Raw genomic sequence first — 14,318 nt, forward strand, 5'->3', positions numbered from 1 at the left:
AAATTATCCAGAATCAAATAAAACTCAAAATCAGAAAATGCAAACCAGGAGGAAGCTTAGCTGGTCTCTGCTGTAACCTCCTGCTCACAGCAAGACTGAGCTCAGACCAGGCTGTTTAGGGCTTCATCTAGTCAGGACTTGAAAACCTCCAGGTTGGGAAACTACACCACCTCTGTGGACAAGCTGTGCCTCTGCCTGACTAATCCTCATGGGACAAAAAGTGGAACTCCTATGCAAATATCAGCTAAAATACAATTTTTGTCAAGAATTGTTCCCCTCCTCAGCTTACAGACATAAACCTATGTGGGAGCTGATGCTCCAAGGTGAGATCTGCTGTAACCCTGTGGAGCAGTTGCTCACTGTACAGAAATCCTCTGTCTCTAAAGTATCAATCACTCTGGAGCACAAAAGTTAATACCTTCCTCATTAAAATATTTTATTAATAAGCAAATGATAAAGACAGCAGCAAATATTTCATGACATGATCAAGTTTTAAAAAATCTCAGAGTAAACAGAAGTACTGCTAGCTAATTAGTTATGACAATGTTATATGTCCACAAGAAAAACAGGTCAAATCTTGAAAGTAATCAGAACCTTCTTCAGCTTTGTCTGAAATGCAAAACCATACACAAAATGAGGAAATCAACCTCATAATTAATTTACTATTGATTAGTAAGGCCTCAGGAGTGAGGACTGACCGCTCAGATATCTAAATGCAGGTTGGGCCAGTCACTGTGGCATATAAAACAAGAGAAGAAACATGAAAATTTTAAGTATTGGGATAAAGCAATAATTTGAGCGTACAAATTTCCTGTTCACTCCATTTATTGTAAAGAAGCACATGCCAAGCTCTGCACTATGCCTCCCATCCTATGTTTTACATCCAGAGATGTGTTCTTGGCCCACCACTTGTGTCGAGCAATACAAATTATCTTATGTCCCTTTTACTGTGACCTAAGCACATGTAAGTGGGTTTGGTATGTTCATGCAGACATTTCTCCTAAGCTTTAAATGGTGAGTAGTAAAGTTAGAGCTTTACTAAACAACAGCTTGTGTACTGCATCCTCTATTAAAAAAACATATGAGAATTAGCAGAATGACAGCTTAAAACTTTGGCATCTGTACTGCGAAGCTGCATGACCAGCTAGAACAAATTCAGAACTGCATAATTCAAGCAGGGTGGGTGCAATGCACTGTTTCAAGTTATTCCTACTATCTGCATTAAACAGTAATGCCCCAAGGTTCCAGCTAAGACCAAAGTCCAGCTGTATTACAGAGTACAGATGTTCATAATAACACTTTGCAGTGGATCAAAACATGCCACTGCAGCACCTGAGGTTGACCCTACTTCCAGGTGTATCCTGTGTTTTCCTATGTGGAGGTGGTGTGTCTCCTGAGGGAAGGGCAGCCACATCTAAGTCACTGCATCTTTCCTTCTTCCTTTGGGGACCAAAAGAGCAAATCTCGGACTCATCAAATGGCTTGGGTTGGAAGGGACCTTAAACATCATCTAGTTCCAACTTAGATATCTGAGTTCCTTCAGCTACAGCTGTTTCATTCACTACAGCTGAGTCCTAAAGAAGCAGCTCGTGCTTCAACCAGTATATAAAGCAGATGTGGCAGCAGAGAGGTGAACTGGTTTCCCAAGATCATTCAGAAGGTCATGGAGAAAGCCCAGACAGATGCTCTACACCATACTATTTCCCAAACCATCTACTAAATCCAGATCTTTTATTTCTCACAGACAAATCATAAAATCGGGTGCATACTTAGGCAGCGATGCCAAGAGCCAGCATCAAACATCAGTGAGCAAAGCCATGGGCTCTGAAGTGCATGGTCTTGAAGACCAAGTAGGTCTCTGGTAACCAGGGGGAGGGGATGAAGAGGGAATTCTGCTCTATTTACTCACATTTAGATCACCTTACAGGTACAGAAGTGCCAAGGGGAGGGAAAGGAGGAGCAGTTCTTTCCCCTACATTGTGAAACAGTAACAGACACGAACTGAAGTGACCCTTAATTGAGGTCTCAGTTCACCACTGGGTGAATCCAGGCTTTGCTCAATACAACCTTCTCCTATCTGCAGTCGCTGCTTTACAAATTAACCTCACTGTCACAGTGACTGGTGGGGGAGGGCTTATTTTCTCCAGTGACAAACAGCTGATGTTTGCCTGTTTCAGATCCCTGCATTAGCAAATATTGTTCAAGTGCTGAATTCCTAAGCAAGTTGAAAAATGCATTATTTAAAACATGATTGTGTTCCTGCATTGCACAATATTAATGTTGCTAAAGCTACTTAATGCTTACACGTCTGATGCATTTGTATAGTAATTTGATAAATTTTAACTGAACTTTTTAATAACTGTTTCTAGTCATTCATGAATTTGGCAAATTTGGACCAAATGTTTCATTGGTCTCCATGTGCTTATTATCATTGGTTGCCCATTCAGTCTTCTCTTCTGCATGACCAAAAATCTCAGCTTTTTTATGAAGATCTGCTCTTCATTTGGTCTCTCCTGTTAGACAAGGTGCACCTCAGTCAGATTTCATTTGTGTTTTCAGTTTGGCAAGACCGGTGAGACATTCATCTCTCCATTTTCTCCTGGCATCCAGGACTTTTGGAACAACTGGAATTTTTTCAGACAGTGCCTGGAAGAGAAAATTTAAGATGACTAAATTTCACGTTCTGAGTGAAAAGTTCTTCACCAGCATTTTTTTCCTGCTTTCCCTGTGTCAGACCAAGTCACCATCCACACAAATTATAATTTAGGCTATCACAAGAAATGGGTCACTAATTCTTCATGAGTGACTGGAAAGGAACCAACTGGTATGGGAATAAAAATGCTCCCACTTGGATAACGTTATCCTGAATGTGGCAATGAGGATGACTACAGAAACGACAAAGCACCAGCCTCTTCCCTCATTTTGCTCCACACACTGTCTAGTGTCTTTGATAATAATCTTGCATTAAGTAGAAGGGAGACAACCTGGCCATTTATGTTGCTGAAAATAAGTTCTGAACCAGATTCCTGTGTGTGCAGTGACAGATATGTTTATAAAAACATTTTGTGTTAAGAATACCAGTTATAATAAAAATGACAGGGGAAAACACATAGCAAACTCAGGGGAAAGAAGTATTTCTGAGTGCACAATCAAAGTTGTCTTAATAGTGCCAAGGGAAAAAAGTTGTTTTCAGAGTACGGATAGAGACCACAAGGTCACCTTTGCCAAAATAGGACCTGAGGTCTTAGGTTTAAAAGGCAGGTGTTGAGAAACTGGGCAAAACCTGGACCTGCTACCAATGACTGGCAAGCCGCAGTCACTCCAGAAAAAAATCAGAGGGAAGGATGAGGAATAAGATAAGAAATGTTTAATTATTTACTCTAAGAGAGGATCCCTGCAAGCCCATCTTTAGCACTGAAGACTGAAGATAATAAAGAGGCAGAAGCAGATGTTGAAGTGGAATCTAACCTTCTATGAAGAAAGCCAAACCGTTTCATACTGATTAAAAGCTTCTGATGGTGAATGACTCCAAAATTACTATTGATTGTTATTATAAGCAGTCTGTGTTATTTAAGCATAAAATAATATCTTTCATCAAAATGCATTAACTGAATAGGAACACAAAATGGTATCTTCCAGACAAGCTGCCTCTGTATTTGGGGTTAATCTCTGACAGCTGATCAGAAATTACTCATACTCTACACATGTTCTTCAGTGAATCATTTAAAAAGGCACCTTTGAGGAGGCAGAGTTAGAAAATTACAATACTTCAGTTGATTCCTATGGTCATTGAAAATGACTACAGTAATTTCACGAATACAAGCCGCACTGAGTATAAGCCGCATCTCTGGGTGTTGGCAAACATTTCGGTTTTTGTCCATAAATAAGCCGCACCCGAATATAAGCCGCTCTGTCGTTCGCAGCGAGGACCCGCGTGCAATTAGTAACAGAACCGCGGGAGGGCGGGGTTTACTGGCTGAGCTAAGGCTGTGCAGGCTCGGCCTGCTAGGGGCTGCTGACGGGGCCAGGTGGCCCAGCCCGGTGCTGCCGCTCGGGGCCGGCTGCTGCTGCCACTGGGCTCGGTCACCCCGGGTCGGCGCTGCCCCGCGGTGGCAGGCAGGGACGGAGCTTTCCCGCGCCCGTGGCGCCGGCGGCGGGCGTGGACAAAGCACCCCGCCTCCTTCCCGAGCCGCGGCAATGGCTGCGCGGGGCTCCCGTCGGCTCCCCGAGCCGCGGCAATGGCGGCGCGCACTTCCCCCCCCCCTCCCCGGGCCACGGCAATGGCTGCGCAGGGCTCCCGTCGGCTCCCGGAGCCGCGGCAATGGCGGCACCCCCCCCGCCGTCGGCTCCCCGAGCCGCGGCAATGGCGGCGCGCGCCCCCCCCCCCCCCCGGGCTGCGGCAGAGGAGGGAAGAAGAGAGCTCTCCCGCCTCTCTCCCCGCCCCCCGTGCTGCCTGCAGGGAGCCAGGGCAACACAGTAACACTGTAACAATTGCGGAATGCCGGCTTTTACTGGCAGGTGCTTGGCTCGGCACTGTGGCTGGCATGTCTGGGGTTGTAAATGTCAGAAAATTATTCACATATTAGCCGCCCCCGACTATTAGCCGCACTACCGGGTTTCCACCAAAATTTTTGTCAAATTGCTGCGGCTTGTATTCGTGAAATTACTGTACATAGTAAGTATAAAAATATTCTGGGCTTAGAAATGTTAATACATAAACTAGATCCAATCCAGAACAGCATTTAAACACATTTTATCTTTAAACATGCAAATAACCTTACCAGACTGCTCACATGCTTCTCTTAAACACATATTTGCACACATTACAAACTGGAACTCTGATTTGTAAAGTATGAAAAGGACACCCAGAAGGAAAAAGCTACAGGTTTACACAGGAAGATGGAGTAGGAGGAAGACACAGGATGAATGTTCATGTAGGAAAGGAGGCTGAGCATAATATGATAAGAGGAGGGAAGTGGTAAGGAATAGCATGGAGGATTAAATGCCAATAACCCACAGTTGTTAGCAGCTGACTCATTTGTCTACTGGTAAAAATGTGACTGCTAGGTCACTTTCCCATGATGTATTGTCCAAGTCTTTCAAAAGGGACTCACAGGCATGCTGTACTGATCTTTTCCCTTAAAGTACCCATTCACACAATAAATACAGACTACAGATACCTCCAGCAGTAAACTGAAATAACAGAAATGTTAAAATAAAAACTAAAGTTCTTTATTCTGAATGTCACTGTTTTTCTCAACTCCGTATTTACCTGATTGACTTTCTGTGCAGTTTCACCTGAAAATTCTGGAACTGGCCCAAAGGTGTTCAGAACAAGTCTCATTCCTTCGGCGTATCTTTCACAATAATTTGAAACACCTGAAAATGAGAGTGAAAAGTTACATTTCAACAGAAATTCCTAGTTAAAGTCAGTAAGGCTGCCTATGCTTAAGCATTGTCTTAAATCAGAGTCCCAAAAAATGGTCTGCTCTTATGATTAAGAAACCTAACTCTCATCAAGGAAAAATGGATTCTCTCCACCCCATTTCCATTAAGGTTCACAGAAGAATTATTTAGGACACGTCTACATCGCAAAACCAATGTCACACACCAGCAGGCAATGCTGTGTGAGGGTGTAGTGCATGACCACAAATATACCCATGCTGTGTTCCTTGTGACTAGAAAGCTTCCCTGACCGGGGTCCATGAGGAGAGTACTCTCACCTCTCCTCCCGGTCAGTGTGTGTCGGATCTTGAAGCATTCCTGTCATTATTTTTATTTATTAACCTGGAGTGTATCAAGAACAACATGGCACAGGTGGAAAGCATGGAGATACGTGGTGGCCTCCAGTGAAGGAAAAAGGCTGAAGGAGGAACAGACGGATCTTGCAGATCAGTATCTTGCAACCCCTAACTGGGTTAGAGACAGGGATTTGGCTTTTATAACGCTGTCTGATGGTTGAGCACTTCTAGGGGGAGACAGGATTCACCTGACAAAGTGGAGAAAAGGCATCTTAGCCAAAAGCCTGGCCCATCTGGTGAGAAAAACTTTGTATCAGGAGAAACTGAAGTGTGTGGGGATGGCTCACACAACTGGAGAGATACACACTGCAGGAAAGACAAGGAGGGGGTGTGCTGTCTCTGTAACGGGGCAGCTCAGATCTGTGGAGCTATTCCATGGGAAGGATGACTGGCTGAGTGAGAGCCTGTGGACAGGTCAGTAAAGCACAGCATCCTCCAAGGGCAGGAACAGTCCATCCTGACCTTCAGGAAGACAAGTACATGTATCAAGAGATTTGCTTGGGTGAGCTCCAGTGCAAAAAGATGTCATACAGCAGGTGAAAGGAGGGACAGGCTGTAAAGAAGAAATAAAAAAACATCACGTAGGCATGTAGGAATGCTCTCAGGAAAGCCAAAGATCAGCTCCAGTTGAAACTTGCAAGAATGTCAAGGGCAACAAGAAGGACTTTTACTGTTAGTATTAGCCCTTATTGTTACTAGCACACCATTGCAAGTCTGCTTGCTACCATACTTTAAACATTAAGGCAGTCAATGCATCAATGTCATCACGAAATCTTCAGATGACTGAAGGCTAATATTGCACCCATCTTCAAACAAGGTTAAAAAAAATTCTGGGATACTACAGGCCAACCAATCTCTCTTCTGTCCCAGAGAAAATCAAGAAGCAAGTCCTCTTGAAAGAAATTCCTAGACACAGGAATGAGAGTGTGACTGTGACAATCAGCACAGAGTCTCCAATGGGTACACCACGGTGTAAATCATACCTGACATTGTTGCCTTCTGTAATTAAATAATTGTTCGTGAAAAATAGGAAAGAAATTGATAACATTTATCTTAACTTTAGAAAGGCATCTGACATGGTCTTTCATTATATTCTTATATCAAAGTTAGGACATTAGGGTATGTCTGTTTGGACAGTTACAGGGACAAAAATGTGTTGGACACGTAGGCTCAGATGTAGTGGTTAATGGATTGCACTCCACCTGCAGGCCAGAAAAAATGGAGTATTGCAGGAACCTGTCCTGAGACCTGCACTGCTTTACAAACATGCTCATAATGCTTGTGAATAATATCACATTGGGTAGGAGTGACAGCTAGAGGGGTATGGACCAGCTGATACATTGAAGGGCAGGACTGCCATTAGAAAGGCTGGAGGAATAAGTCAATATAAACTTTGACAAGGACACGTGCAAGATCCTGCACCTCAGAAGAAGAGATCCTTTCAACAACACAGGCTTGTGAACTCCAAGAACTCCTGGCAGTGGCAGGCAGCAAGCTGCACATGAACCAACAGTGTGCCCTGGCAGCAAAGAGGGCACACAGCCTAGGCTGTGTTAACAGAATGAAGTTAATTAACAGTAGACTGAAGGAAGTGATTAACACTCTTTACTCAGCACCCATTAGACTGCATCCAGAATACTGCATTCAGTTTGGGACTCCCCAGCACAAAAAAACACTGGTAAAACTGAGCAATTCCGGCAGAAGCCATCTAAACAGTGGTGCCTGGAGCACTTGTCCTGTGAGGAGAGGCTGGGGGATCTGGGTTTGTTCAGCCTGCAGGAGAGATGGCTTTGGGGGAACCTGCCAGCAGCTCCCCAGTGCTGCAGCAGAGCCTGTGGGGAGGTCAGTGAGCACACAGAACCAGGCTCTTTACATTTGTTGGACAGCAGAAGTACAGGGGGTGACAGGCACAGTTTGATGTGAGGGTTTCAGACTGGACACTCAAGCACTGACACAGGTTGCCTACAGAGGTTACGCAGTCTCTGACTCTGGGGGTTTTCAAGACTGTATGAAACCCTGAGAGTTTGGTCTGACTTCAGGACCCTCACTTGGGATGTGTGAAGCTCTTAAACACATAGTCAAAGAACCTGAGAACCAGCTAACTGGCAGTAACAGGTAAAATGGCAGTCAGGTAGACCTTGGCTGAATTACAGAAAGACCCAGCTTCTATCAGTTCCAGTAGGAATCTCTAAACAATTATTGTTGAGGCACCAGAGAGTATGAAATCATACATACACCAAGAAGAGAAATTAGTCACTTAGCCAGATATACATATCTAGCAGAGTTTTTAGTGCAACTAACTACCACATAATCAAGAAAGGATAAGGCAATCAGCCTTATCAGCACGTCAGGAACTGCACCACAGTAAATGAGCACTGCTTGTCTGGCAGTAAGCAAGCTGATACTGATAAAAATCACAGAATCAACTCGGTTGGAAAAGACTTTGAGATCATTGAGTCAACCTATGATATTGATGTGGATTATCCTGATGATCACCCCAGATCTGAGAAGTTCTGGACATCTTCTAAAGGCTTCTGAGAACCATAGAGACTGAAAAATTTGAATACTTAATTCTATTTTTATTAGCTTGTTATCAAAGCAAAGAGGAGAAACATGTAAAGGACAAAGGCAAGCAGTTAGTTACAGTTACCAACTCTTCCATGAAGACTCAGGACATTGTACAGACTGAGAAGTACGAACAAGAACTGCTCATGGTCTTATCAAACCACAAAATGCAGGAAATATAAAGTGGGTAGGCCTGACTATGACACAAAAGAATGCAAGTCAGGTCAAGAGTCATTAAGTGATCTCTTTCCTCAGCAGATCCCTGGAATGCAATACAGTATGATATCAATACCTTAGAAATCACACCTGTCTAAACCTAAAATGGCTAAGGTTGGAATGAATGAATGGAAACCTCTGATTGCTGCCAACTATGTATGATAAATAACACCGCTTAGACAGCTCAACATGCCTGAAATCGCTGAAATACAGGGTTTCTGAAAGGCCTCTGAGGTCAGTAGGAGGATGGAGAACACTCTTTTTTCTGGGTCAAAGAAGAACTTTCAAAGGACAAAGCCTCAAGGAAGTATTAAATTTCCTTCAGCACTCTGAAGTCATGAATGACCATCAGCTGAACAACTGAAAGGACAGGAGAGTATGTCCATTGCATAAGAGCAACGTGGGGAGATTTGAGAGTATTTCACTCTTTTAAAAATGGACTAGAAACATTCTCCAGTATCTGAAGGAAGGAGGAGGCTCTGAGAAAAACAGCAGCCTTGTTAAAGAGCTTGAACCTGTATTTGGTGCCAAGAGTGTGACAATCAGTATTCAGGCTGTTTCCTTGTGTTATCTACCCATGGAGCATGTGCATTCCTAGAATACAACCTGGCACCTTCTGGCTTTCCCCAACACAAGAAGGAATGCCAATTAGTCATACAGGTATATTGGTTTTCTAATTATACAGAAAATTAGCATTTTGCCCAATTTTCTTGACTGACAGACAGACAGAAAGACTGCCTAGTGAGCTTCAAAACATCCCAGGCAGGAAGTGAGATTCAGGAAGAGAAGCATTACTGTGGGATGTGGAAGAGGCTGTGATATCACCCTATCTCTTCATTGGGGGAAGAAACACAGACCACCATCCACTTCCATAACCACTCTGGAAAGGACCACTGGTTATCAGGGATTTTGACCATACCCCGCCTTAAGCATAATTGTTTGCCTATTACATTTTAACAGTTGGGCTCACACACTTTGGCACCTGAAGCCAACCTGGACTGACCTACTATGCTATCCATGTGAGCAATCCTGGGAGCCCAAGACAATGCTGTACGAGACTCATGCACCAGCCACAAGATAGAGATAGTTACATGCAATTTGCTCATGTGAGCTTTGTCTTCTAACAGTGAGGAGTCTGAGTAAAAATGTTCCCACATCATGCAACATCACAGAATGTTCCCAGATGCAGAAGTAGAAATGACTGAGGAAGAAGAGTGCAGATTTATTCTGCCAGCAGCTGTTGCCAGCTGGACAATGACAAAATTTAAAAAGGCAGCTCAGTTGAACGTAGCAATTCAAGCAAATCCCCACGAGCAACTGGCAACAGAAGGAATGGTAAACTGAATAGTGTCAGCTACCAGTTATTCTGGTGTTTACCCAGCTGACACAGGTCTATGACACTTAGACCGAATAGTTTAGATTTGGTACTTTTCCAAAAGTCAATGGGAACCTTTCAAACACCTGGCAAGCTTGTGCAATAATGCCATAGATATGAGTATTTTTAGTTGTGGTAGTCATGCGAAGGTAGAATAGGAGACTGTGCACCAGAAATCTTTTTTACAAGCCTCAAGTGCATTAATATCTTGGGAAAGCTGAATGCTTGGATATGGCTGAACAATTTATCTGCTGAGTATGAACTCCTGAGCTGGACATGGCCTTTAAAGCTCACTCAGCCAGCTAGACCTGGAAATCAAGCTCCTACTGGCAGTTCACCTACTACTTGAATGAATCAGAACAATTTCTGGGTGGGTGTAGCTGATCGATGCAGCAGAGACGTGCCAAATGCAGGCTGGGTAACACAATTCACAATTGCGTGTAACGTCTGAATAAAAAGAAGCCTTACACAACGTCAGCAAAAGAGGAAAAAGTGAAAAAAAAGTTAAGGGTCTAGAGAAGAGCAGCAGCATTAGTACAGCTGACTTCAGCATTGTGGCTGACATGGTAACATGCAGGCACATATGCTGCATGCCAAGCAGGGAGTGGGCACTGCAAAATCTTTCAAGTCCCAGGTGAAGTCAATAGACTAAAAGTTAGAATACGGACAATTTCACTCAAGGATTTAAAAAAATCAACAGCTCAAAATTAATAACTCAAGATAGTTCTCCCAGTGTGAAATGCAATTTTAATTTGATTCCAGTAATCACGATCAACTGATTGAATGCCTTCTTGAAGCTGGCACTTGAGCAATGGGAAATATTGCTGAAAAAATCACTTTGCTTTTCAACTGCAAACTCATGGCAAATATTTGACTCCAGGCCTTTAGACTTAGGAGTCCTTTGGTTCAAGGATGAGGGTTACTGCAAAGGTGGATGAGAAGAGCCCTTGGCTGGAGCATAGGGACAAGAAGGAAAACAAATATGATAGAATCTCTTTAATCCTTGATGATACTACCCAGGGAGCAGCTTAAGCTGGAAGAATTAGCATTGGCAAACAGTGTGAAACAGAAAGGAGCCCCTGGGAGAAGGACAAACAGCAAGATGGTAAATAGGGTTGATAAAAACAACCATCTCTCTCTGCGTGCCACTGCTGTGCCCATGCTGTGCCTCGCTTTCTCCAAGTGGAGAACAAGAATGACACAAGATGCATCTTGGGCAGAGGAAGAGGATCATAGCTTCCTCTGTCTGTGTGGTTTGCTGGCTCTGTCTAAACCTTCACCTTTCTTGTACACACTCACCTTGTCAATGCTGGAGGAAAGACACCATAGGAGGACGCAGTTGTTGCAGCAGGCAACTGAGAACTGAACACAAAACAGAAACACCTCCAGGAGAGGTGGGAATTTTCTGAATTTCCCTTCCACCACTTAATTACAGCTGTGGCAGGGGATGAAAGAAGAGGAATGCGTTACAAGAAGTTCTAAGGGGGCAGTATATGCAGGATTGTAGAGATGAAAAGGAGAATATCTTCCTTGAAAATCTCAAACTCTCTCAGCATTTCTGACTTTTACAGTCTAGTTACAAGAATGTGTTGCCACAAGCTAGACAAAGGTATTGATTCAAGGCTCTTCAGCTGCCCATATGTATCTAGGACACACAAGGCTCCAATAATGGAACAAGTTGATGTTTATTAAGCTTTGATAGAATCCAGGCAGTTTCAAAAATGGCTAATGAACTGTCCCACAAGAATTTGTTCTAATAACCACACTTAAGGTTTGCAGATCCTTACCTGAGAACTTGCACTGGTGCAAACATGATTACTGATGCAATGCCTCTAGTTGCATCACCAAGATGAATACAATATTGATGAAGGAAAAGGAATTCAGGACAGATATTTAGCTTAGAAACATGCACAAAATGCTTCACAGCCCTGAGAGAAGACACAAGTGAAGTTCATAAAGAGGACAATGACTGTAGTAGGAGGGGAAGAGAAGTGAAAATACAACATTATAAAATGTATTATATTCATGCATTATAGTTAGTAAGTATCTTAAAGTATCAGCTTCTTGTATGCTGTCTCATCCCTTCCTCTTCACAAGAAAGACATCAGGCATGAGGGCTGAAGAATACAAGCAAGCAGACTTGGTAAACCAGCATGGCAAGGCACTGAGACACATGTTAGAGAGAATGAGAGTCAGGAGCAAGTGTCACTGGCATGGACAGCGAACATGTCAAAGAGAGGGTGCTCCACCATACTGAGTATTAACTTGATTAACTTGACTTTCAACCTGATAAACAGCATTTTAAGACACTGTAATGACTCAAAGAGAGGAGGCACGATGGTCAAGCCACTGATGCAATAGCATCAACAATTTGAAAAGACTGGGGTGGGGTTGACTTTAGCACATAAAATCTAAGAAGAGGCTGCAGTGAAAGATGAGTATGGATGACAACAGAAAAAAACGGCATATTTTAACAGAGAAAAGGGAACATCATAGAGGAATCTGACATAGTTGGATTACATTCAGAGAAACAAAAGTCCCAAACCTTTTTCATGATAGAGGGATTACATTTCTAGATATTACAGCTCCAAGGGCAACTTTCTAAATGTGATCCTATCTTCATCAAGGGTGTGTCTGAACATAAATGCATGCTCTCAGTTAGGGTGTGAATTGACAGGACATTTTGTACACTACATTAATTGCCATATGAATTCACTTATGGCTTCAGTCACACAAATACTTGGAACGACATTGAAACAGTGGTAGCACCAAAAAAAGTTTTATTTTCATTGTGCCAGTGTTTCCATCTCAACAGCAATGCACAAGTATTTCTGTAGCCCTGCTGTGAGCTGGATCAAGGAATTAAACGGAGTCATAATGAACTTCTTATTTGTTAGATCAGTTTCAAACTTGGGATGAATTCCTCCGTCTGAGCCACTTGGTAATCACACATTCTTTCATTAATGCATCAAGATGTGTTCTTTGGGAACCACCTATAATGACTTGAGGAGTAAGGCATAAAGAATTCCTGCGCAAAGCTATGTGCTCCTTTCAGAAAGCAGAGGGAACTACTTTACACCTAAGAGCCCACAGAAGGAAACTGGTGCACAGCAGCCAGTATCCTGAAAAATTCCTATCTTGACTTATGGAAATTAAACTCATTGATACAGAAAAGCCCTGCAGCTCCACAGAGGCAAACAGCAGTTCTAGAAGGGCTATAAACTGCCTTCTTCAGCCTGTTGGGAAGGGAATTGAATGCATGTAAACATATATGAAATATATGGTGCGTTTATGAAAATTAGAAGGGTTTGTATGATCATATATGACTGTGATACTTCATCTCAGTAGTAGCCTCTTACAAGTATCTGAATTGGGTTGAGATATTTTATTATCCTAAAACATAACACATAGACTGGACAGAAAGAAGGCAATCTTCCCTTTCTTAGATATTACTACCTTAGAGGTACTCACACTCGCTGATTAGTTTGCAGTACAAAAGCTCCTGAACTGGGTTAAAGCTTGGTTTGCTCCGGCTACAGCAGCACTGAAGTAGTGGCCAGAGCAGTGGAAATAATCTCTGCTCTTGAACCAGCCAGCATATCTGTTTAGAGTACAGTAATTTCACGACCATAAGGCGCACCGGACTATAAGGCGCACCCGCCGGGAGTTGGCAAAATTCGCAACTTTGTAGATCAGATAAGGCGCACCGGACTATAGGGCGCACTTTTTTTTTGCAGCGAGGCTCCGCCCCCAGCTCCCTCCGCGCGGTTGCTGGCTGAGGCCCCGCCTCAACCCGGCAGTCATTGGCCCCCGGGCCCGCCTGTACCTGGCAGGGGCGGTGCCGCGGGGCCCCAGGCCCGCCTGCATCCGGCGGGGCCGGGGCATGGCCGCCACCCCTCCGTGCTGCCTCTCCGGGGCCGGGCTATGGCCACCACCCCTCCGTGCTGCCTCTCCGGGGCCGGGCTATGGCCACCACCCCTCCGCGCTGCCTCTCCGGGGCCGGGCTATGGCTGCCGCCCCTCCGTGCTGCCTGCACGGGGCCGGGCTATGGCTGCCGCCCCTCCGTGCTGCCTGCACGGGGCCGGTGGGTGCCTGTGGAGGGGCGGCTCCGCCTCCACGGGGCTGGAGGGTGCCTGTGGAAGGGCGGCTCTGCCTCCACGAGGCCGGTGGGTGCCTGTGGAGGGGCGGCTCCGCCTCCACGGGGCTGGAGGGTGCCTGTGGAGGGGCGGCTCCGCCTGCACGGGGCCGGGGGGTGCCTCTGGACGCGCGGCTTCGCCTGCACGGGGCCCGGGCGTGCCTCTGGACGGGCCGTCCCGCTTGCACGGGGCCGGGGGGTGCCTCTGGAGGGACGGCTCCACCTG

General features: G+C 44.6%; 1 protein-coding gene across 1 annotated transcript in view; it reads right to left on the reverse strand.

Annotated features, from left to right (window-relative positions):
* Positions 1 to 415: 415 nt before the first annotated feature.
* The window catches only part of CRYL1 (crystallin lambda 1), a 53,707-nt gene continuing 39,804 nt past the window's right edge, over positions 416 to 14,318 (reverse strand). Inside the window, exons 7-8 of the mRNA XM_033052810.2 lie at positions 5,273 to 5,379; positions 416 to 2,646 (exon numbers count right to left, since the gene is read on the reverse strand). Of these exons, the coding sequence (XP_032908701.1) occupies positions 2,533 to 2,646; positions 5,273 to 5,379 (221 nt within the window). The 3' untranslated portion in view covers positions 416 to 2,532. The remainder of the gene's footprint in view (positions 2,647 to 5,272; positions 5,380 to 14,318) is intronic.

The sequence above is a fragment of the Catharus ustulatus genome, chromosome 2 (genome assembly GCF_009819885.2).
Source record: "Catharus ustulatus isolate bCatUst1 chromosome 2, bCatUst1.pri.v2, whole genome shotgun sequence".
NCBI classification, from domain to species: domain Eukaryota; kingdom Metazoa; phylum Chordata; class Aves; order Passeriformes; family Turdidae; genus Catharus; species Catharus ustulatus.